The following is a 26,877-nucleotide window of genomic DNA, read 5'->3' on the forward strand; positions in this document are numbered from 1 at the left end:
CCAATCGCCCCACCACCACAGCTACCACAATCGCCCCCACAACCACAACCACCATTAGTCCCCCTCACCACCACGACTACCACAATCGCCCCACCATCACAACTGCCACAATCGCCCCCACCACTACAACTACCACAATCGCCCCCACCACCACAACCACCATTACCACCACTATCAGGTAATTGCACCATTAATGTCATTTGCACACAATAAAAAGTGTATTTTATCATCACGTGTGGCCAGAGAAACCACAGAGAAAGAGAGAGAGAGAGAGAGAGGGAGAGAGAGAGAGAGAGAGAGAGAGAGAGAGAGAGAGGGAGAGAGAGAGAGAGAGTTATGAAGGACGTAAAAAATTATGATTCAATTCGTCATGAGAGAGAGTGAGAAAGAGTTATGAAGAAAGTAAATTATGTGATTCAACTGGACATGAAAGAGAGAGAGAGAGAGAGAGAGAGAGAGAGAGAGAGAGAGAGAGAGAGAGAGAGAGAGAGAGAAGGAAAGGAAAAATACATACTTGATAAAAAATAAAAAAAAACGCATACACATACCACAGGTCCAGCACTGAGTTTATGGCCGTGTTTTATATGTAAGTGTGTGCATACACATACCAGGCTCAATTTTTGCATACGTAAAACAACAGTACAAACACACACACACACACACACACACACACACACACACACACACACACACACACACACTGAAGGTTTTTATACACACACAGACAGCAATACTTTCCCCCTTACACACACACACACACACACACACACACACACACACACACACACACACACAGTTGTCATACACGTGTACATAAAGTTTATTACTGTCTTCGTCTTTGTTTCAGTCCCATTTCCCCTCTCTTCCCCTCGCCCTCCTTCCCTCCATTCACCCTCTCTTCCTTCTCTCTCCCCTCCCTCATCCGCCTTTCTCCGCTTTCCCCTCTCTTCCCCCTCCCCCTCACCTTTCGTCTCTCTCTTCCTCTTCTGTGTTCTTATAGTCTCTCCCTTACCCCCCTCCCTCCTTCCCTTCCCCTCTCTTCCCCCCTATTTTCTCTTCCCTTCCTCCTTCGCTTCTCTCATCATCCCTCCCTTCCTCCTTCTTCCGCTCCTGTTCTTCAACCTACTCCCCCTCTCTTTCCTCTCCCCAACCATGCACCGTTTACCTATCTTTTAATCCCTTCCTTCCTCCTACCTTATCTCTCTCTCTCTCTCTCTCTCTCTCTCTCTCTCTGCTTTAAATACACATACATAATAAACACATTAAACCAGATCTTTTTCTGTACTAATTTAAAAAAAAAAACATATGTCTCATACATTTATGGAAACTGCAATGTGTGTGTGTGTGTGTGTGTGTGTGTGTGTGTGTGTGTGTGTGTGTGTGTGAGAGAGAGAGAGAAATTGATGAATGAATGAATGAGTGATGCAGTCATTCATTCGTCTGTTATCAAGTGTGTGTGTGTGTGTGTGTGTGTGTGTGTGTGTGTGTGTGTGTGTGTGCACGCGCGTTCTGCGTGTCGTTGAGTACTTAAGGAGTGTGTGCGTGAGATATATATACACACATACAATTTTACATCGAAAAATAACACACCTAAATTGCAGTCTGAACAAATGCAACAAGAATGCAATAAATTCTTTAATAATAATGATAAGTACCACCACCACCACTACACCTTTTTCACCTTAACTTGGCCTAAAACTGCCTTCTCTCCAACCTGAATGCTGGAGAGAGAGAGAGAGAGAGAGAGAGAGAGAGCAATAACAAACACACATCCCATTATTCAACACAACAATCTACAGGCCACATAAAAACCAAGAAAAAAAATATAAAAACAGCAATGCAGAATTTATTACGCGGATTTTCTCAGGGTAAACTTTTCTGCTGTTGGTAAGGCCACGGGTTCGAGCCCAGATGTGGCAGGGAAAATTTTGAGGGGCTTTGAATTTCGCTAATCCCTTTTTTAAAGCTATTTTTTATTTTTTTATTATTTCAAGCTTATTTTACTTTATTTACAGGTGTATTTATTAACTTATTTCCCTATTTATTTATCTATCTATCTATTTATTTCTCATTTTATTTATTTATTCATTTGTCTTTAGTAGATCAATATATAACGTCTAGGAGAGTCCCGTGATAGCTAAGGGTTTAATGAACTCTGTATCAAACCCTTCTACTCTCTAAGCTGAATAAAATCGTCTGGAGATAGAAAGAATACGATTTTACACATCCTTCATCTTCACCTCGCTACTACAAGTCCCACACAGCCGCTATAAAACCATCCCCACTACTATAAGTATTATTTTTCTTCTTTATGACACTGCCTTGTAAAAAAAAATAAATATAGACGGTTCGCTATTTGTACCTGAGTGGTGACATGTGAAGGTGTGTAGCATGAGAAGTTGGAGGGTGGGGCATCTGGACCTTATGGAACGAGCTGCCTTACCTGTGTGTAAAGTAGGACATATATTAATCATACTTAAATATATACTAATATTACTACTACTACTACTACTACTAATACTAATACTAATAATAATAATAACAGCAACAACAACAACAACAATCATCATCATCACCACCATCAAAACAATAATAGTAATAATAATAATAATAACAAATAATAATATCATCATCATCACCACCATCAATATAATAATAATAATAATAATAATAATAATAATAATAACAATCTTTCAAACAGCAAAAAACCATCTTACCAATCCAATCAAGTCAAAACAGGAAAGAGGTGTGGCAATAAAGAATGATTAGGTTTGAAAATATAAAGTAAATAAAAAATATATATATATATATATATATATATATATATATATATATATATATATATATATATATATATATATATATATATATATATATGGAAAGGGTTAAGCTTCCTAACATGTCAAAGTGAAATATGTGTGTTGTTTTTAGAGGTGTGTGTGTGTGTGTGTGTGTGTGTGTGTGTGTGTGTGTGTGTGTGGTGAGCATTAGTTATACACACACACACACACACACACACACACACACACACACACACAGGTCGAAGATAAATATAGACGCTAATATGAATGAAAAGAGAGAAAAAATGAATGAATGAAAAAGAAATTATATACAAAGATGAAGAGCTGAAGAAAAACAGAAATAGAAATATATTAAGGAGAGAGAGAGAGAGAGAGAGAGAGAGAGAGAGAGAGTGAGAGAATGTGGAATGTTTAAGTGCATGTAGCCTATGTATATATATGTATGTTCGTATGTGTGAGACAGTGAGAGAGAGATACAGAGAAAGAGAGAAAAAGAGAGAGATGATGGGAGGAGCAAGGTGTTTAAGGGAGGGGGAGGGGCTGGACCCACCCACCCCATCAAATATTGAGGCTAGCGTGACCACACCTGTAATTTGTACACCTGATAGCCCTCACCCCTCACCCTTCACCCCAGCCTCAACCCCTCACCCCAGCCTCAACCCCTCACCCCAAACCCCACCCCTCACCCCTTTCAATTACCCCTCCAATCGTCCCCTCACATCACTCAAAAACACTCTTCGTCCTTTAACCCCCCATCATCGAGACAACTCTAGCTCCTCTCCGGCTAAAGGCAGACGATTTTGTTCAGCTGAGAGTGAGTCATGGGAGCCTGGTAGCTTTTAAATGCTCGGGATAACTCTAGTACTCCAGTGGCGTGAGAAAGATCCCTATCACCTCTTCCTTAGCGATTTATTTCGTGGATACAGCTGGTTAATATACACTTGTATGTTACTTATGCAGAGTATGGCGATATTAGAAGGATTTATATAACATAGAATAGGATAGTAAGGTGTAATAAGCAAAATAAATCGCTTAGGTAAAGGTGTTAAGGAGCTTCCCCTAGGTGATATTTTAGCTGAGTGAGTCATAGGAGCCTGAGTGTAATTAGCCTCTCTCTCTCTCTCTCTCTCTCTCTCTCTCTCTCCTGTAAATTAATCTTTTGTTCCTTATCACTATAGTGTAATTTTTCTCTTTCATCCAGTTTATCGAACCTTCAGTCTGTTATTTTCTTGAGAGAGAGAGAGAGACGTTATTCCTTTTACCTCTCTCTTTCTTTCTTTCTTTTCCTTTCACCCCTCTCTAAATTTCAAATAATCCATTTTCTTTTTCTTTCTCACCCCCTCTCATTTTCACTTAACCTCACCTTCACCACCACTTTCTCTCTAATTATCCTCTCTCTCTCTCTCTCTCTCTCTCTCTCTCTCTCTCTCTCTCTCTCTCTCTCTCTCTCTCTCTCTCTCTCTTCTTCCATCCTTCCCCTTTTCCCTCATCCTCTCTTCTCTTCCCCTTCCCATCCCTTCTCTGCTTTCCTTCCCATATTCCCTTCCTTCCTTCTTTTTTCCTTCCTCTCTTGACTTTCCTTCTTTCCCGCTTCCCCTTTCCCTTTCTTTCCTGTACCCTCCTTCCCTTCCTTCCCCCTTGCCCTTCACTCCTACACCCTCCTTCCCTTCCTTCCTTCTCCCTTCCCATTCCTTCTCCTTTCATTCGCTTTCCTCTTCCCCTCCATTCTCCCCTTTCTTCTTCGCCATCCCTCTCTTCCTTCCTCCTTCCCATTCCTTCTCCTCCTTTCGCTTTCCTCTTCCCCTCCATTCTCCCCTTTCTTCTTCACCCTCCCTCTCTTCCCTCCCTCCCTTCTCTCCCCCTCCATCTCGCATGTAGTTAAAGTGAGTGGTGTATGCGAGTGGGCGGAGTGGCAGTAGCGATGGTGGTAGTTGTGGCTAATTGTGGTGATTGTGGTAGTCAGGTGGAAATTGGTGGGTGGTTGTGTGGCAGAGTGGTTGTTTGTGAAGGTGCTGATGGAGTGGGTGTTGATGGCTTTAATAGTAGGGGCTGTTATAACTACCACTACCGTACCTAGATTACTACCACTACTACTACTACTACTACTACTACTACTATTGCTATTATTACTATTATAACTACCATACCATAATTAGATGTTACTGCGTCTATTATTACATTTATAACGATCCCTACCATACATACATACTACTACTACTACTGCTACTATCATCACCACCACCACCTACAACACCACAACTCCCGTCACCATCACCATCGCTCACCATCACCATCATCATCCCCTTCGTCACTTAGTCTACATGGTATTTGCGTCCGGAATCTTAATACGGGTAATCAGTTTATAGGCGTGCCAGGTAATTTGAACTGATTTCACCTGTGACTGAAAAGGAAGAGAGAGGAGGAGAAGAAAGGAAGAAAGGAGGCAGGAAGAGAAGAAAGGAAGAGAGGAGAGAGGAAGAGGAGAAAGGAAGAGAGGAGAGACGAAAGGACGAGAGGAGAGAGGAAGAGAAGAAAAGAAGAGAGGAGACGAAAGGAAGAAAGGAGAGGAAGAGAGGAGAGAGGAAAAGAAGAGAGGAGAGAGGAAGAGAAGAAAGGAAGAGAGGAAGAGAAGAGAGGAAGAGGAGAAAGGAAGAGTAGGAGAAAGAAAAAAAGAACTGAGGAAAAAGAGAGAAGGTGCAAGAAGAGGATGAGAGAATTAAGAAAGGAAGAGAGAAGGAAGAGAAAGAAGAGGGGTAGGGGAAAGAGGAGAAGGGGAAAACGACGTGAAGGAAAAAATGAAGGAAAAAGAATGAAAACTGGAGTGACGCAAAGGAGAGGAAGTAGTAAAAGGAAGAGGGAAGAAAATTAAGAATGAGGAAGAGGGAGAATGAGAAGAGAGGAAGTAGCGGAGAAAGAAAGGGGGAACAGGATTTTGAAACTTGATGAAGAGGAGGAAGAAAAGGAAAAGGAAAGAAAGAAGGGTAAAGAGGAGGAACAAGAAGAGGAAGAAAGGCAAAACAGAGGAAGATGGACGAGAAGGAAGGGGAAGAAAAAGAAAACAAGAGAGGAAATTAACATGAAGAGGAAGAGGAGGACAAAGAAAGAAGAGAAGGGAAAGAGAAGAAAGGAAAGGGAAAAAGAAAAGGAAGGTAAGAAAAAAAAGAAGATAAGTAAGAGGTAGCAAAAGACAAGGAGGAAGAGGAAGAAGAAGAAGAAGAAGAAGAAGAAGAAGATGATGATGATGATGATGATGATGATGAAGAAGAAGAAGAGGAGAGGAGAGAAAATGCTAAGATGGAAGAAATGAAGAAGACGCGGAAGAGGAGAAAAAAGGAGAGAAGATCAAGAGAAGGAAGAGGAAGAGGAAGCCACAAGCCTCACAAAAACACAACTCCTCCATCAGTTACAACAAAACCAAACACCTACAAAAACACACAAACACATGCCGACACACACACATATACATACACACACGAGTACGCACACACATACACATTTAAACTGATAAACACATAAATACACATAGATAAATACATACACACACACACACACACACACACACACACACACACACACACCGAACCCACGGAACCAGGCACAAAAACACAGCCTTGGAGAGCCGACAAAAACACGCACAAACAAACGAGCAGATGAGGACTGGTATAAGTGGTACACGGGGTGATATAAGGGCTTGTGTAAGTGACATAAGGGCTGGTATGAGCATAGTATAAGGAATGATGATGGCTGGTATAAGATTCAAATAACGACTGATTAGGGCTGGTATGAGAATTGAGGGCTGGCATAAAGGCTGGTGTACGTAAACTAAGGGCTGGTATGAGTGAAATAATGCATGGTACTATGGCTGAAATACTGAACTAAGGACTAAGGGCTGAAATAAAGGCTTAAGGACCAAAATAAGGACTACGGAATAAGTAGGGGCTAAGGGTTGAAAGAAGGGCTATGGGCGGAAATAAGGGACTGAAATAAGGGATAAGGGTTGAAACATGGGGCTGAAATAAGGGTTAAGGGCTTAGGACCAAAATAAGGGCTAAAGGCCGAAATAAGGACTACGGACTAAACTATGGCCTAAGGGCTGAAATAAGGGCTAAGGGCTAAGGGCTGAAATAAGGACTACGGGCTAAAGTAAGTGCTAAGGGCTAAAATAAGGGCTAAGGGCTGAAATAAGGGACGCGAGAGGGGGGCCCGACGGGGCTATAAACGGCGGTATCTTGTGTGGTGCGACTGTCAATTGTTTTATAGACGCTAGGAGGCGGCCGACTAAACTCTATTGATTGAAAACGATGCTCTATTGTTTGTGTGATGACTTTATTGGACGGCGGTACAGGGAGGGAGTGGTAATGATGATGATGGTAGTGGTGGCTGTGGCTGGTGGTGGTGGATGTGGTGGTGGTGGATGCGGTTGGTGGTGGTGGTAATGGATGCGGTTGGTGATGGTGGTAGTGGATGTGGCTGGTGGTAGTGGTGTGGTTGTTGAAGGTGGTGGTGGATGTGGTTGGTGATGGTGGTGGTGGTTGGGGTGGTATGATGGCAGTGGTAATGATGATGATGGTAGTGGTGGCTGTGGTTGGTGGTGGTGACTGTGGTTGATGACTGCTGGTGGTTGGGGTGGTATGGTGGGAGAAGCGATGATGGTGGGGGCGTGGGAGATGGTAATAGTAGTGATCATAGTGCTGGTGGTGGTGGTGGTGAGGGTGGTATGGTGGTGGTTATTGTGGCAGTGGTGGTGACAGTTGTACAAACGTCCCTCAACTCCTTCTCTGTCCCCCGAAAGGAAGATGGTGGACTTCCGAGAGAGGGCGATTTCAGTCTGCAGTCTACCGGGTCACGTTCAGATAAGCATGGGGTTGCATCTACTACTACTACTGCTACTACAACTACCCTACAATAGCTGTACTGAATCAAGAAAACTCAGCCTATAGTGGTGGTAATGACAGTGATGATAATGGTGGCAGTGGTAATGATGGTGATAATGGTGTTGGCTGAGGTGATGACGGTGGTAGTGGTGATGGTAATGATGATGGTAGTGATGATGGTAATGATGGTGGTAAGTGATGGCAACAATGGTAGTAGTGATGGTGATGATAGTGGTAGTGGTGATGGTAATGATGGCGAAAATGGTGATGGTAACGATGGTGGTAGGGATGACGGTAATGGTAGTGGTGATGGATATAATGGTAGTAGTGATGGTACTGATAACAATGGTAGTAGTGATGGTAATGATGGTAGTGGTGATGGTAATGATGGTGGTAGTGATGACGGTAATGATGGTGGCAGTGATGATAGTGGTAGTAGTGATGGTAATGATGGTGGTAGTGATGATGGTAATGATGGTAGTGGTGATGGTAATGATGGTGGTAGTGATGATGGTAATGATGGTGGTAGAGATGATTCTAATGATGGTGGCAGTGATGACAGTGGGTGTAGTAAAGGTAATGATGGTGGTGATAAATGATGGTAATAATGGTGGTAGTGATGGTAATGATGGTGGTAGTGGTGATGGTAATGATGGTGGTAGTGGTGATGGTAATGATGGTGGTAGTAGTGATGGTAATGATAGTATTGATGGTGGCAGTGATGACGGTAATGATGGTGGTAGTGATGATGCTAATGATGATAGTAATGATTATAACCTCACGAAAATCCCTAAACCCTTTCAGCTCAGTTAATGGCCAAGGGTAGTCAGATTGGAGGACTGATCTGACTAGTAACCAAGGAGATTCATTCCTACCCCATCGAATTACACGCAACCACATTACATTAAAGATGTGGAAATGGCCCAGTTCCCTCAGATAAAAACAGATCTAGTATAGTTGTGGTTATTCAGTCTTAAGTAATATAAATAGTAATGGAAATAATGGTTGTGGTGAGAGAGAGAGAGAGAGAGAGAGAGAGAGAGAGAGAGAGAGAGAGTGTGTGTGTGTGTGTGTGTGTGTGTGTGTGTGTGTGTGTGTGTGTGTGTGTGTGAGGCGTGAAAGAGGAGTGGTGGTGATGGTGGAGATGGCCAGGTGAAGATGGTGGTGATGGTGGGGGTGACAGAGATTGGAGGTGACGGGAGGTAAACCGCAAATTCAAGATGGCCGCCAAGGGGGGAGGGGGAGAGGGGGGGAGAGGCAGGGAGGAAAGAGGAGTAGGAAGAATGGTGGGAAGAAGACATAAAGAAGTCAGGAGGGTAATACAAGACAAAGATACACGGCTCACACAGACCTTAATGGCCTTTTGCACGTGCGTCTCCCAGTTCGTACGTGTCCTCTTGCACGGGTCCTCAATCTAAGGTGTGAATCCCTAATCACAGAGGACGTTAATTAGAGTGTACACAGGTAATTATGTCCTTTCATTTTTATGTGTTCTCACCTGGTGGTTTGTTGGCACGATTTATTGTGTGGTTTACAGATTGGACGAGAGAGAGAGAGAGAGAGAGAGAGAGAGAGAGAACCAGAGGGAAAGAAAGCCATAACCAAGCACACGAATACCACCTATCCCCCACCCTCACTCCATCCCCCACCTCCCATTACCCCCACCCCCTCCCACCGCCCCCAGGTGATCCATCCTCTGATATTCCCGGGCGAAATGAAGTTTGGTAACCGGATCCCCTCACATCAACCCAAGTAAGACCAAACCACACCAAAAACCAGGAGGAAAAAGTGACGAAAGAAAATAACAGAAATATCTAAAAATCTAGTCTTTATTCAGATATATTTTTCTTCTCCCTACCTACCTACCTACTTACCCCGTACTTACCTACATCTCTGCTCTTCTATCTACCTATGTCTACCTACCTACCTACCTACTTACGCCATACTAACCTACACCTCTGCTCTTCTGTCAACCTGCTTACCTACCTACTTATCCCATACTCACCTACACCTCTGTTCTTCTATCTAGCAACGTCTACCTACCTACCAACTTACCCCATATTTACCTACAACTCTGCTCTTGTCTTCCTGTCTACCAACCTACCTACTTAATCCATACTTACCTACATCTCTGCTCTTCTATCTACCCGTGTCTACCTACCTACCTACTTACTTACCCCATATTTACCTACAACTCTGTTCTTCTATCTACCTACGTACCTACCTACTCACCCCATAATTACCTACATCTCTACTCTTCTATCTACCTGCGTACCTACTTACCCCATATTTACCTACAACTCTGCTCTTGTCTTCCTGTCTACCAACCTACCTACTTACTCCATACTTACCTACATCTCTGCTCTTGTACCTCCCTTCCTCTTAACAAGTCTCTAGTGTTCGTGTCTTTACATCATTACAAAGCTGCTTTCCCTTCACTTCACGTTCCCCCCCCCTCTCTACCTACCTACCTACCTACCAACTCAACCATTTACACTACTTACCTACCTTTCCACTTACACCCTATCCACCTCTCTTCCTACCAACACATCTACCTATCAGTACTACCTACCGCTTAGCTACTTACCACCCTAATTTCCTCCATATCAGCCTACCTACCTACCATTACTACCTATCAACCTGTTCCTTACGTGCCTCAGCCTACTTACCTCCCCATACACCTATCTCCCTTTCTCCCCATCTACCTACCTACCAACTTGTTCCTTGCCTACCTCAGCCTACTTACCTACCCACCTACCCATACACCTATCTCCCTTCCTCTCCATCTACGTACCTACCAACATGTTCCTTACGTACACCTCAGCCTACTTACCTACCCATACACCTACCTCCCTACCTATTCCTTACCTACCTCAGCCTGCTTACCTACCCATATGCCTATCATCCTACCTACTACTTAACAGCCTACCTACTTACCACCCTAACTACCTCCCTACCAACCCATCTACCATTCTTACTACTCAGTTAAAGGAAGCTTCGTTGCCCATATGTTCAGTGGAATTAGAATTAACTCCTTCACTCCTGAAAATGTATTTTTTTTATTATAATCTTGCTATGTATGGATGATTTTTATTGTCTTTGTTTAATTATTTATTTATTTATTTATTTATTATTATTATTATTATTATCATATTACTTTGCTGTCTCCGGATGATTTTATTGCCTTCAGGGGAAACAAATCTAGCTGGAAGGATTTTGTGTAGTTTTCCACTAATGCCTTTAATACTAAACGACCTTCTAATGGTGAATAAAATCGTCAGATAATAAGAATAAAAAAAAAAATGCGTCCCCGGTTTGAAAAGGCTAACTGGGTTTCATACTACACATATATTTCACTCTTCTCTCTCTCTCTCTCTCTCTCTCTCTCTCTCTCTCTTTTGTCAATCAACTATGGTATATTTCGTAGCTAATTCCAGGTAACTAAATACAGGACCTGAGCGATGTTTCTCGCTAAGTTTTGATATGGAGAGGGTAAAAATTCTAAGTAGCAAATACGTGAGTCTTAGTTTTCATTATTATTATTATTGTTATCATTATTATTATTATCATCATTATTATTGTTATTATTATTATTATTATGGGGAGACTTTTCGAACTGGATGGGTTAGATACAGCCTTCATTAACACCTTTATTACCAGGGGTTCTAATCAGCTGAATAAAACCGTCTGGCAGCATCAATAATAAACCCCAACATTATGACATCAGAGTAAAGCAGTAAAGCAGCGAGACATCAATGTGAATTTTTTGTCACCAAGAATCTAAACTTTATTATCCATCCCCATATTCTTCTCTCTCTTTCCGACCTCCTTCTTAATGTCTCCCAAACTCTTCCTTCTCCCTCCCCCTTCTCTGTCCTTCTTCCTCTAAACTCACCTTCCCATTTATCCTACTCAGCACCTCCTTTCCCTTCATCCTAACCTCACCTTTTCCCTCCTTCATTCTCCTTCTTCCTCATACACCTGTTTCTTTCTCCTTCACCCCTACTCTCACTCCCACCTTTCTCCCCACCTTCCCCCACCCCAACTCTCTCCCTTCCCTCCACATTCCCCTATTTCTCCCCCTCCTCTTCCTTACCTTTCCTCTCCACTCCTCCCTCACCCCTCTCCCCTCCTCCTCACGCCTACCTGCTTTCCCCCACTGGTTCCCCTTCTATCCCCTCCCCTCCTCCATCCTCACCCATCCCCCCTTCCTCCTCCCTCCCTAGTCTTCCTCTATCCTTACCTCTCCCCACCTCCATCCTTCCCTTCCTCACTTTCCTCCATCCTCCCTCTCCCCTCCCCACCTGATCATTACCTGCTAACTCCCCGTGTGTGGGTTTTGGGGAGAGGGAGCGGGGAGGAAATGACAGAAGGGGAGGGAATAAAAGAAATGAATGGGGAGGGGACTGTAATGCACGGAGAGAGAGAGAGAGAGAGAGAGAGAGAGAGAGAGAGAGAGAGAGAGAGAGAATTACAAAGACCACACATTCTGATTCTTTCTTAGTTGTCCTAATATTGATACAACATTTTCCACTCACACAGACAGACAAACAGACAGATAGACAGACAGAAGTAGAATCAAGGGAACTAAAGAACTGGGAGCAAACAGAAAACGGGTATTAGAGGGTTGGTGGAGGGGGTACTAGCGTGGAAGTGCGCCCTTGTTAAACGTGACACCCACTCATTACCCGGTATAAAGTGAATTATTGACACCGGTCCCACCACAATGACCCCAGCCTGGTATTATGTGCGGTGCTCTGCTGTGGTGGTGTGCTGGAGTGGTTTGGTAGGAGTGTGGTGTGGTGTGGTATGATGGTAACCTACTCGAGTGGTGTGATGTGATGTCTATGCGATGGTAACCTAGGAGAGTGGTGTGGGATGGTGTCGGGTGGTGCAGCTTGGTATGGTGTGGTGTGGTGTGGTGTACGGTGTGGCTCGGCGTGGTGTATGGCGTGGCTTGGTATGATCTGGCGTAGTATGATAGAGGAATGTAAAAACTGGTGTACTATCAAGAAATAAGAGAACAGAATGCAGTGTGGTGTGGTGTGGAGCGGATGGTAGGAGAATGGAATCTTGGTGTGGCGTGGTTTTATGGTGTAGTACAGAGTTAGCCTCACCGAGCTGTGTGGTGGCATTGTTACGCAGAGTTACAATATACACTGAACACACAGAACCCACGATCCAAGCAAGATAAGTAAGATAAGATAAAGTAAGTTAAAGTAAGATACAGGTAATCTTACTTTATTAACAGAGTAGGGGAGAAGGCTAGAACAGCAAGAGGGCTTTTCCCCACCCTACAAGATCTCTAGAAATGAGCCCTGGCATGTATTCAATATAGACGGTGGGTGTTTGCGCCGAAATGGTGACATGTGGAGATGTATGGTGCGTAGGAGGACTGATGGGTCTCAGGAAAAAGGCTGTTAAAACTATGCAAAGTTGGACCCATTAAAAAAAAAAAAAAAAAAAAATTCTCCACCAATACTACCACCACCACCACCACCACCATTACTACTTCGTACCACCACCGCCACCCTCTTCTCACCACCCTACACCGTCACCATCATCATCAGTCATGAAAATCGTCACGACAACTACCACAATCACCACAACTACCGCAATTACAACCATGTACCACCACCACACCTTGTCATGCGAGGTAGTACTGACCCTGTTGGCTTAATCTGCTACTAATTACACGGGTTGGGACCAGGGGGGTAATGAGACCCTTAAGTATGTTATTAATGTCGTGACTGATGATGATGATGATGATGATGATGAGGTGGAGGAGAAGGGGAAGCATTTTGTATCAGGATTAAGACTAGTAGCAGTGGCGGTAGTTGTGGTTTTTTAATAGAAATGGTGGTGGTAGTGGTGGTGGTGGTGGTAGTAGTAGTAGTAGTGTATTAATTAAACTTTGTGGGTTATGAACAGGGTGGTTTCAGGAGTACTATGAGCTATGTAGATCAAGTGTGTGAAGAAAAGAAATAACAAAGAAATCATGTTAGGAATGTCAGGTAATTACGGCATTTATGGATCAAGAAAATGCGTATGACAAGGTGAATAGGAAGGGATTATGGAAGGTGTTACGTGCGTACAGTATGGTGTAGGTGTATGATCGATGTAAAGTGTTTATGATGGTAGTAAAGCATGTGTATGAGTTAGATGGGTGTATATGTGAGGGATTGAGTATTAACGGTGAAGAAAAGGAATATTTAATGTTGAGGAAGTGAAGGAGAGCATGAAGTAAGTTTACCTCCTCATTTCTGACCTGAAAGTTGATGAAATAACTGCCTGATAAGCGCAGGTGACGCACATCTAAAAGGAAAATCACAAAAATATATATTCCCCATGCATAAGGTTTTCCCTAGCAAGTTTGAATCAATTTTTCGAAGGCCTGAATGGCGCGTGAGTGATTCTGTAACCTATTTCACTCCTTGCTACTCTTCCCGCTTCAGTACTTCATTGGTGCGCTCTTTGATATTTCTACTTTCGCATTTATTGGGTGAACTCTGATGTTTCTCCTGCTTCTGCATTTTCTCCTACTTTGTGACTGGTTCCCACTTCACCCCAACTTCTCCGTGGGAATTAGAGTTAGATGATGGTGATGATGAAGGTAATGGTGGTGATGATGATAATGAGGATGACGACGATGATGATGATGACGATGATGACAATGATGGTAGAGCAAGACGATAATGATGATGACAGTACTGGTGGTGGTGATGATAATGAGGATGACGACGATGATGATGATGATGACGATTATTATGATTACAGGTAGCGGTGGTGGGTGCCCGTGGTTATGCCGGCCCTTCCTGCCCCCTCTTGACCCCCTTCGACCTGACCACCTCACAGCATCACTCACAGCACTCAAGTACAACGGTAGGTGGCTGTTTGTAGTTCTGTATGGCTGTATGAGTAGCTGTGTATAACTGTTTGTGTGGCTGTGGATGCAAGGGTCTGTGTAAGGTGTGTGTTTGTAAATGGTTCGTGTGAGTTTGTGTACAGTGCATGCCTGTGTATAGTTCTGTATGGCTGTATATTTAGATGTTTGTGGTTGTTTGTCGATGTGGATGTGTGGTTCTGTGTAAGGTAAGTGTTTGTAAGTGGGTCGTGTGTGTTTGTGTAGCGTATGCCTGTGTGTAGTTGTGTATGGTTGTATATTTAGATGTTTATGGTTGTTTGTCGATGTGGATGTGTGGGTCTATGTAAGGTATGTGTTTGTGTAGGTTTGTGTGTGTTTGTGTACGGTGCATGACTGTGTGTAGTTCTGTATGGCTGTATACAAAATTAGCTGTTTAGGGTTGTTTGTGGATGTGTATGAGTGGGTCTGTGTAAGGTATGTGTTTCTGTACTCGTGTGGTTTGTATGTGTGTTTTCGACTGTGTGTGTCCGTGTACGGTTTATGGCTGTGTGTGTGTGTGTGTGTGTGTGTGTGTGTGTGTGTGTGTGTGTGTAAGGTTCATGCCTAATGTATTTTCGAAGTCTAATATATAAAAATAATTATGTATGATGAATGCATGTGCGTACGTATGTATGTATGTATGTATGTAGTATGTATGCAGTATATATGTGTGCATGTAGTATGTATGCAGTGTATATGTATGTATGTAGTATGTATCAATGTATGTATTCATGTGTACGTTTAGGCCATTCCTGTGTTGTGTTACACTAGTTCCTCTGATGCCGTGTGTACGCGTAGTTTTCTGTGATTTCGTGATCGTGTGTGTGTGTAGGTTTTTGAACATGTGCGTGTGAATGAATCTGTTCGTGTCTGTAAAACAGTGTGTACGTGTGTTTTACATCTATTTAACTCCTTCCATATGATGACGCCTTTATTTTAACAGTTTTATATTTTATTTTAACATTTTTCGTTATAACATTCTTTCCGTTTTACCGTCAGGCGATTATTTTGTGCTTCGTGGAAAATATGTGTTCCAGTCATGTACGTAAGATTGTGTGTGTTTACTGATGTATATAGAGAGACAGATAGATAGTAGACACAGCACTTCTATATCTCTATCTATCTGTGTCTGTAGATATAGACAGAGACAAATACAGAGACACAGACATACATAAAGAGATATAGAAAAGTTGTAAGCATTGTGTCTGTAGATATAGCGACAGACACACAGAGACACAGACATAGATAAACAGATGTAGAAAAGTTGTACGCAATGTGTCTGTAGATATAGACAGACAGACACAGACAGACACAGATAAACAAAGTGATCTGCTGTCCAATGTGTCTGTAGATATAGACAGACACACAAACACAGACATAGATAAACAGATGTAGAAAAGTTATACGCAATGTCTGTAGATATAGACAGACACAGACACACAGACACAGACATAGATAAACATTGATATGCTATCCAAAAGGGCCCACCAACATGCCACAAATTTACCCCCTGTAGTTCCATCACACAAGTCCTGGAGACAAAACACCTGGCAAGTATTTGAGACCAAGTGGCGACATGTGAAGGTGTGTGGCACGTACGAGGGCTGTTGGGCCTCAGGAAACGGACTGTCAGCCCTGTGTTCAAAGAAGGAAACACACATAAAAAAAAAGCTTGTGTTTACGTATGTTTCCCAGTGGTGCCTATATGTTCGTGTGTGTGTGTGTGTGTGTGTGTGTGTGTGTGTGTGTGTGTGTGTGTGTGTGTGAGAGAGAGAGAGAGAGAGAGAGAGAGAGAGAGAGAGCGTGTGTGTGTTTCAGGAACTAGGCTTGTTCAGGTGATGTGGTAGCGTTCGTTAGTAAGGTATGTCAGGTATGTGTACAAGTGTATGTACGTATGTATGTGTACATGATTGTATGTATATGTATATGAAGTAAATTTATGTGTATGTGGCCATGTGTATCTGTATATGATGTATGTGACCCTATGTATCTGTATTTGATGTAAGTGTATGTGTACTTCAATGTATGTGTGTATATTTATGTACGTTTACATGTATGTGTATCTAACTGCCCTACCTGTGAATGTGTGTAGGTACAGGACGCGTGTGTACGGTACCTATAAGATTAATATTTCTATGTGTAAATCTATCTGCATGTGCGTATTTATGTGTACCTGTGTGTGTGTGTGTGTGTGTGTGTGTGTGTGTGTGTGTGCGTGCGTGCGTGCGTGCGTGTGTGTGTGTGTGTGTGTGTGTGTGTGTGTGTGTGTGTGTGTGTGTGTGTGTGTGCGCGAGAGAGAGAGAGAGAGAGAGAGAGAGAGAGAGAGAGAGCAAATACAGTAGGCCTATGAGCATCTATGTGCAATTATATCCATGTGCGTGTCTGTGTCAACATGTAAGTGCAAATCTACCCGTGTACGTACAATCATGTATCTTAATAGGCAGGTACGTGTGCGGATCTGTCATGCACATTAGTGTATGAAGACATGGCTGGTTGTGTGTATACGTGTGTGTGTTACTGGCTGTGTGAGTCAATGCAATATCTCTGTACGCAGTGTGTGGGAAGGGGACAGACAGATAGCTAGCCTGACAGACAGACATATATAAAGAGACATACGGTAGATATAAAGACAGAGGATAGATAGATAGATAGATAGATAGAGTGAGTGAGTGTGTGTGAGTGTGTGTGTGTGTGTGTGTGTGTGTGTGTGTGTGTGTAAAACTGTGGCCGCCTTTGTCTACAGAGTTTTACCTATGTGTATAACTAACCGTGACTGCTTCTGTGTACACATAGTCTTACGTATGTGCGTGTGTGCGTGCGCGCCCCGCCCACTGGGATAACTTTTCACTTACTGAGAGGGCGGGAGTCGACCCCACTCCACTAGAGGGTTTATGTGCACGCTACTCCACTCTCCCACTCCACATTTTCTCCACACTACCCAGTTCAAATCCACAGCTTTTAACCCCACTCCATTTCATTCCACTCCACCTCATTCCGTATCACTCCACCCCATTATATATCACTCCACTCTACCGCTTATCACTCCACTCCACTCCACAAGGCCATTCCACTCCTAACTCCACTATTTACTGAAAACATTTAAGGTATTGGTTCATCGCCCTACCCAGCTCCACCACTCCAATATGTCTGTCTATTTATCTTTCTTATCTATCTACTGTATAGCCAGACAACTTAATGGATGGCCACAAACGAATCGCCTCCATGTCATTATGTTCACCATCAGGCTGCCGTATCTCCAACTCACATCCCCCTCACTCACATACATCTACCTCTCCACCCCATCCCTCATTTCTTCCTCGGTCTCCCCCTCCCCCCTCCGCTTCACTAACAAACTCTCCTAGTCAGTCTCATTCTCCATTCTCTCCACGTGGGCAAACCATCTCAAGGTGACTCTAATGCCTTTCAGATCCTCAAATGTAAACAAGATCAACAAAGAATCACACAGGAGGGATTTGGTAATATCCTAAATGATCAATATCTCTAATTATCCTCTAAATGGGATGAGAATACTTACTGAAAATAAAGGATCACATAGGAAGAGTCTGATAATATTCTAAATAATCAATATATCCCCATTATCATCTAAATGGGATCAGAATATCAACTAGGAAATATTACTGGGAAGCGATAATTGGCACTCTCCTATCCCACCTCTACTTCCATTACGATTCATGTAGTTTTCCTGTGACGTACTAAAGGTGCATATTATCATTCAATTAAGCGTGACAATTGAAGGTGCACATTATCATTTATTTATGCGTGATAATTGTTGAAGGTGCACATTATCATTTATTTATGCGTTATAATTGGAGATGCACATTATCATTTATTTATGCGTGATAATTGGAGGTGCACATTATCATTTATTTATGCGTGATTATTGTTGAAGGTGCATATTATCATTTATTCAAGCGTGATAATTGGAGATGCACATTATCATTTATTCAAGCGTGATAATTGGAGATGCACATTATCATTTATTTAAGCGCGATAATTGGAGGTCCATAATATCATTTGTTTGTGATAATTGGAGGTTAATATTATCATTTATTTAAGCATGATGATACACCTTCGCCCTCTCCGTCTCACTCAGGCACCTGTAACTCCATCACGGAGAAAAGGTCGTATTCTCCTCGGTTAAGGAAGCTCCCTAACATCTCTTCCTTAGCGAATTATTTTTCAATATGGGTGGTTAATGTCCTTTTGTAAGCCAGCTGTGCAGAGTATGGCAACATTGGAAGGCTTTATGCAACAGTACGGGACGGTAAGGTGTAAAAAAAAATAAATCCTTTAGGAACAGGTATTAGGGAGCTTCCAAAATTAATCGCTTGGGAAAAGCTTTTGGGGAACCTTCAAAATAAATCGCTTAGGAAAAGCTGTTACGGAGCTTCCAAAATAAAACACTTAGGAGGAGGTGTTAGGGAGCATCCAAAATAAATCGCTTGGCAAGAGTTATTAGGGAACTTCCAATATAAAACGCTTAGGAAGATGTATTAGGGAGCTTCCTAAATAAATCGATTAAGAAGAGGTGTTAGGGAGCTTCCAAAAAAAAAAAAAAAAAATAGCTTAGGAATAAACGTTAAGCAGCTTCCAAAATAAATCGCTTAGGAAGAGGTATTAGGGAGTTTCTCTGGTCGACGGGAATACGGGCAATAGAGGCGACGAGAATGAACTTGTGTATCTAAATGTTCCCTACCCAAGAATCAAACCCCATCTCTTCACTCCATAATTTCTGAAAGGGAGAGAGACCCCATCCCGATTAGGGCTTATGATCTTGCCACTCCACATATCCACTCCACTACACCACATTATATTCCACTCAGCTCCACTCCCCACCTGATTCGCTGCCTGTCGCTCGTTAGGCTACTCTCTCTCTCTCACTCACACACAAGCTCAAGAAATTAAAATAATATTAATGAATGCGACATCAAGAGGAAGATAATTATACAGAACGTATGCATAAGTGGGCGGAGCTTAGTGACGTCACGATCCCTACCACCACCACCACCATTCCTCCTCCTCCTCCTCCTCCTCCTGCATCCTCCTTATCCCTCCTGCATCGTCATCCTCATCCCTCCTGCATCCTCCTTCTTATCCCTCCTGCCTCCTCCTTCTCATCCCTCCTGCCTCCTCCTCCTCCAAACAGAAAAATAACTGATTTATAAGTGACAGGTGAATAAATATGGGAGGATAAACATAAGATTTATTTATATCATCCTTTCTCGTCAGAAATAACGAACTTCTGAACATACCCACTAACCCCTTCAGCCTGGTTACGCGTCTTTATTCATTTATTACTATCTACAGGCGACTTTATTTAGCTTAGATGGGGAACTTCCTTTATTGACGAGGTGTAAATGAAGGTTGTATCTAAGCACGCAAGTTTATAAAGTCTCTCCAGAAATTAATTTGTTTGAAAAAAGCAGGAGTAAAATTTTTCAACACGTTACCGGATGAAAGGGGCTGAGACTGGTGATAACTAGCCCATATCCTGGTAGTTAGATAGATAGACTGAGATGGATAGATGTTGACAGGTAGGTAGGCAGGTAAGTAGGTGTATAGACAGATAAATAAACAGTGACAGCCAATAAACAGATAGACTGATGATAGAGACAGATAGATAGACAGACAGACAGACTGATTACTGATACTTTCTGACATTATTACGCAAAGCAAAGCGTAACACTGGTAATAACATCAGTGCGGTTGACAATTTGTATTTAAATGGCTCACCTTGGGATGCTGGGAAGCGAAAAGTTCTGGACACATCCTATTCAATTTCCTTTTTAATTCTGAATCTGGCTCCCAATTCATTATCCACACTTCAAACGTTCACCTAGTTCAAAATGTTCACTATATATCCGTGCACTATTCGTATTGCCATAGTTTTTGGCTATGGCAGAGTTGAATTTCATTTTTCTAGCACGATCAAGTTCCAAATACTAACACTGTTCCTTCTTTCTCACTTATTTTACGGTCCATTATACAACAGGAACACTTATACACACTTCAGAGTAATTAGGTTTATGTTTTTCAAGTCTATAAACTCGCTTCGCAGTTCCTGAAGGTCGCGCAAACACCGACACGCGATTAAAACTTCCCGCGCATGTCCTCACCCGTCGATCCTCGGGTGGGCACTGACTCGGTGACGCTGTGACGTTTTAGGCGGGAAAGACGAGTGCATTCACTGTTGAGCAATCTGCATTTTTGAATAGTTTGACAGGAAAGGGGAAAAATAGTACCAAATATTGGGTTAAATTTACCCTTATGCTCTACCGATTTGTTATACCACTATCATACTGCAAGTTCAATAATGGAGGACAATTCATATGTGATGCAATTTGTGAGGTTCCTATATAAAGAGATTTCGTAAACACTTCTTCCTCGGCGATTTATTCTACATGTCACGCTTTCATAACCCTCTGTGCGATACTGATGCAAACTGCGTCGATACTGAAAAGATATAAATAGCAACAAGACAGCGTTGGGTTGTAATAAGCGGTTTAAATCGCTCAGGAAGAGATGCTAACGAGAATGAGGTCCTTTTGCTGCTTCGAGACGGATAATCGGCAAATATTATCCAGTCGCCATAATCAACTTAGTATTACAGGATGAATATAGCAGAATTCTATATGTGTGAAAATCGAAAACAATTATTTGAATTCAGTTTCTTTCATCAAAAGGCTGGCCAAATTCAAATACTGTTCCTAACCGCTATATGATTTTTTCTTTCTTTTTCTTTTCGTCTCCTGAATCGAACGTGAAGTGACTTGAATGAACTGAAATGCTCAATCGGTAGAGAGGTTGCCTACAGTCCTACCGAACCCAGGTTCAAATCCCGGCTGTGGCAGGGAACAGTTTAAGGAATTGAAACACAAATAAACAGGTAAACACAAGTAAACACACAGGCAAACATAAATAAACACACAGATAAGCACACAAATTAATGGAAAAACACACAGGTAAACACCGATAAAAACACACACAAAAACACACAAACAAACACAGGTAAACGGAAAAACTCACCTCCACTGCTCTTCTCACCGCACCGGAAGCGTGTCTACAAACATTTATCGTTGTTTTTTTGTTTACTCGTGTTTGGGGTGTTTGTCTGGCCGTGGCGGTGGTAGTGGTGGTTGTGGTGGCATTTGTGGTGGTGGTGGTGGTGAGTGTGGTGGTGGTGGTAGTGTTTATGATGAGGCTGGTGGTGATGATGATTGATGTGGTGGTTGATGTTGTGGTGGTAGTAGTGGTGGTAGGTGTGGTGGTGATGATGGTAGTTGATGTGGTGGTAAGTGTCGTGGTGATGATGGTGGTTGGTGGTAGTGGTGGTGATGATGGTAGTTGTGGTGTTAATGGTAGTTGTGGTGATGTTGGTAGTTGTGGTGATGGTGATTTCTACGTTGGGAGTAGTTGTGACGATGGTGGTAGTGGTGGTGATGGTGGTAGTTGTGGTAATGATGGTAGCAGTGGTGATGGTAGCTCTGGTAATGTTGGTAGTTGTAGCGATGGTGGTTAACTAGAGAAGATTGTGGTAGTTGTGGTAGGTGGCGTGGTGGTAAGGGAATTGCAGTTGACCGGTAATGATAATTGTGGTAGTTATCTTTGTGGTGGGAGCATGATGGTAGGTAATTGTGGTAGCTGTGGTGGTTGTTGGCTAGGCATGATTGTGGTAGTTAGCGTAATTGTGGTAGAACTGTGGTGGTGGTAGTGGTGATGGTGGTGGTGGTGGTGGTGATGATGGTGGTGGTGATGATGATGATGGTGATGGTGATGAAGGTGGTGGTGATGATGATGATGATGATGATGATGATGGTGGTGGTGGTGGTGGTGGTGGTGATGATGGTGATACATGTGATTGTGGTAGTTGTGATGAGAGAGACAGACAGACAGACGGACAGACACAGAGAAAAAAAATATAGTTTCTATCCGATTTTAACTAAAGTTGGTGGAAGGGTTGGGGGTCACGCAAGAACGAAAGGATTAATTTCAAGAGCAATCAGTCGAAGGTCAAGTTCACAAGGCAAGGTCAAAGTTCAGGTAATTTTAAACTTGTTGGAACGGTTAAGGGTCACGCAAGAATGAAGTATTTCGATTGTTAAGTCTGTCGAAAATCAAGATAGCAGGGAAAGTAAAAAAAAAAATCTACCATATATGTCTATCTATCTATCTATCTGTCTGTCTGTCTGTTTATTTGCTTATATGTCTATCTGTTTATCTATCTAAATATACATCTCACTATTTTACACTACTGCTCTGTCTATCTATCTATCTACACCACTATCTATCGCAGTCTATCTATCTCAGTCTACAGCTCTATCTATCGCACTCTCTACACTCCGCCACACCCCTCTCTCCCTTCACCATAATTATCACCACTATTACCATACCATCCTAGCTACCTCCTGTCACTTAACATCACTACCATTGCTACCACACACACACACACACACACACACACACACACACACACACACACACACACACACACACACACACACACACACACCACCTACACATTTCTTCTCTCTCTCTCTCTCTCACACACACACACACACACACACACACACACACACACACACACACACACACACACACATGCCAACCACATCACACATACGAGGACCATACACGCGAAACCCACATTTAAAACACTCGGGGGGCTTGCCACTAACCCCGCCCCGAAAGCCCCATCCCGCACGCAACCCACGCACGCAATTCCACCCGTACGCACGCAACGCAGAGGGCTGGGAATCGCGAGCCAGCCACCCCTTACGGATACGCCTTGGGTAGACACGTTTTAATACCCTACCGGCGAGACAGTTTAGAAGAGAAAAAAAGGGGTGAGTGTGTGTGTGTGTGCGTGGGTTTGCGTGCGTGTGCGTGCGTGTGTGTGCGACAACTCCACCCCATCGCGTTACCCCCTCCCCCTCCTCCCCACCGCCTTGTTAGACTTGACAAATGGCCGAACCGCACACGCTACCGAAATTGTCTGTTTGGTTAGCTGGTGAAGAAGGACTGACAAACTTACTTCCCGGGACAAACACACACACACACACACACACACACACACACACACACACACACGTTCTCTCTCTCTCTCTCTCTCTCTCTCTCTCTCTCTCTCTCTCCCTCTCTCTCTCTAAGGGGCCTTACTCACCCCTGGGAAATACTCCTTGATATGTTAATTCACTTCTTGCACACACACACACACACACACACACACACACACACACACACACACACACACACACACACACACACACACACACACACTTTAAGGGTGACTTATTAATCCCTGGGACATACTTTAGGGACATCACATACTTCTTAAAACACACTTAAAAGGGCACACTCTTACCTGTTTAGGGATTCACACCTGTCCTTTTTACACCTGCGCTTCCGTATAATCATTTTAGGACGAACACCTGGGCCAAGTTAACGTGAAAATACTATAGGCTTTTTTTCTCTCTTGCCTCCTCCTTTTCCCCATGTCCTTAACTATTTCTCATCTCTGATTTATCCGTATTTCTTTATCTGTATTTTCACTTACTTCCTCTGCGCTACGTGGAATAAACCGCAAAAGGACGTGTCTTTGGGCCAGGTTAAGGCGAGAGGAGTAGAGAGTATGATTATGCTAGTCACGAAGAAGTGCAGTGGAAGGCATGTAGAACCGTATTATTGGTGTTTATATCTTTACTTCATTCTTCTTTATTAATTAACTTAGTAGTTATTGCCACAGAGCCTCGTGAAATGAGCTGCAAAAGGGCGAATGTCTATCTATCTACCTGTCTATCTATCTATCTATCTATCTATCTATTTTTTTGTGAGGGAACAGGGCCATTAAAGAACTATAGGAATTAATTTTTTAGGTCTGGAGGATACGGTTTTATTTATTTCATTTTATTTTTTACGTGAGGGAACTGGGCCACTCCTATACCACGATACAAGGATATTAACCAGCCATATCTTAAAATAAATCACTCAGGTAAAGGTGCTACGGGAACTCCAATATCATGATACAAGGATACTAACCAGCCACATCTAAAATAAATCGCTCAGGTAAAGGTGCTAGGGGAACTCCAATACCACGATACAAGGAAACTAACCAGCCACATCTAAGAATAAATCGCTTAGGTAAAGGTGCTAGGGAAATACCTGTGTCCTCTCGGCAGGTCTGGTGGATACGGGATGGAGCACCTACCCCCCCACGGCCTCCTACCCCCCCTCCTACCTCGGCTCCTCCCTCCCCGCCTGCCCCGCCTCCGTCACCGCCCACGCCCACCACGTCACGCCCGTCACACCAGCGTCACAGAGGGAGGGACCAGCTCACGAGGCGCTACCCTCCAGCAGTCACCTGAACCGTAAGTACCCGTGGCACTTCTTCGTGACTAGCATCTTATTCTGGCATTAGGAGACAGGCTAATATAGTACTACATCGCTGAAGCCTTCGATTTCGTCTTAAAATAAAGAGAGAGAGAGAAAAAAAGAAAAAGAAAGACAGAAAGAAAGAAAATAAATGTGAATGGAGCAGAAGATACGAAAATTCTCACAGGTAAACACGGCAATTTTTTGAGTTACTCGTTTTCTGTTGGGTGGTGGTGTCAGTTTTCTTTGGTGAGTGGTGGTAGTTTTAACCCCAGGCTCGTGTAAATGTGACCCCAGTGGACTGCAGGCTAAAACTGGCCTTCTTCCGTCCACTATCCACTTCTGGGAGGATAGGGAGGGAGGTGAGGGACGTGTGTATAGCCAGGCAGTGAAGGGCAACCAGTTATATCAGTGCCACCATGTGAAGGCGCCCCTCTCTGCCACTCTTTTGATGACTCGTTGGTGTATTGCGTTGTAATTATTTGTTTTCTTTTTCCGCAGTTTTATCGGAGCACCTTGTACCTGAAGGAGGCCTAAGCGTGCCTAAGAACCTCCTGCCTGCCACGCCCTCGTCCCTGCCTTCCTCTGCCTCCGTCGCCACCTCCCTCGGCATCCTAGGGGGCGGGGCCAGCGTCTTGGGGGGCGGAGTTAATGTGTTAGGGGGCGGAGCAGGGGGTGGAGCCGGGGTGTTGGGGGGCGGAGTCAGTTCGTTAGGGGGCGGGGGGAGCATTGTAGGGGGCGGGGTTGGGGGAGGGGGGATAGGGGGAGGAAACAGTGTCTACCTAACCCAGTCTTTCCTCCCCACCTCCCTCCTCTACTCCTCCCTCTGCTCCGCCCTCCCTCACTCCACCCCCTCTCCCGCCACGCCCTCCCGCCCCTCCCCTTCCACGCCCCTCCCCTCCCTCCACCTGGGCTCCCTCACCCACCAGCCCCCTCCCCGCCCCCCTGACCCCGTGTGGCGCCCATACTGACCCCTGACCTGACCTGACCAACCCATCTGAGTGACGTCACGCTGTTCAAACTTCAACGACAGGAAATTCAGAGTACCTACAAGACAATCAGAATACCTGCAAGACAATCAGTATACCTGCAAGACGGAGTGCCTACAATCAGAGTGCCTCAAGAACAATTAAAGTGCCTATCAGAACAGGGAGAGTTTTTCTGGAACAATCAGAGCATGTCAGGAAAATCAGAGTGGCTCAAGGATAACTGGAATATCTTTGAAACAAAGTGCCTGTGGGACAATCAGAGTGCCTCACTGTCTCCAGGACAATCAGAGTGCCTGGAGAACAATCAGAGTGCCTGGAAAACAGTGCCTGGAGAACCATCAGAGTGCCTGGAAAATCATCAGAGTGCCTGGAGAACAATCAGAGTGCTTAGACTACAATCAAGGTGCCTCTAGGACAATCAGAATATTACGAGTTTGCAAATCACGCCTTAAAAAAAAAGATCAGCCTATCAATTTGCCCATCAGTAGAGGGTGAGTGGCTGTGAGATAGCGGTGACACAATCAGAGTGCTCCTACTATATTCAAAAACCAATCAGAATCATCGTGCCATTCCAGAAGCAATCAGAATGCGCCAGAAATATTACTTGGCCAATCAGAGTGCTCCTAAGATATTCAGAAACCAATCAGAGTGCTCCTACGATATTTTAAAAGCCAATCAGAATCACCAAGCTATTCCAGAAGCAATCAGAATGCGCCAGAAATATTACCTAACCAATCAGAACGGCTCAGAGACGGTAGGGAACCAATCAGTGACTCTGCAGCTCCCTAACACCTCTTCTTTACCTATTTATTTCTTCATATGGCTCTTTAATATCCCTTAATTCTTTATTTTTTCAGAGTATGGCGACAGAGGAAGGATTTATATGACACGGGGGAGGACAGTAAGGCGTAATAAGCGGA

The 26,877-nt window shown here is 43.5% G+C and overlaps 1 protein-coding gene across 1 annotated transcript in view; it reads left to right on the forward strand.

The window, feature by feature from the left end:
- Window positions 1-25,939, forward strand: part of LOC145394351 (uncharacterized) — a 62,721-nt gene extending 36,782 nt beyond the window's left edge. The window contains exons 4-6 of the mRNA XM_080268226.1: window positions 14,453-14,557; window positions 24,776-24,964; window positions 25,470-25,939. Of these exons, the coding sequence (XP_080124352.1) occupies window positions 14,453-14,557; window positions 24,776-24,964; window positions 25,470-25,939 (764 nt within the window). The remainder of the gene's footprint in view (window positions 1-14,452; window positions 14,558-24,775; window positions 24,965-25,469) is intronic.
- Window positions 25,940-26,877: the final 938 nt, after the last annotated feature.

The sequence above is a fragment of the Coenobita brevimanus genome, chromosome 27 (genome assembly GCF_032717465.1).
Source record: "Coenobita brevimanus isolate Jiangsu-jjx chromosome 27, ASM3271746v2, whole genome shotgun sequence".
NCBI lineage: Eukaryota > Metazoa > Arthropoda > Malacostraca > Decapoda > Coenobitidae > Coenobita > Coenobita brevimanus.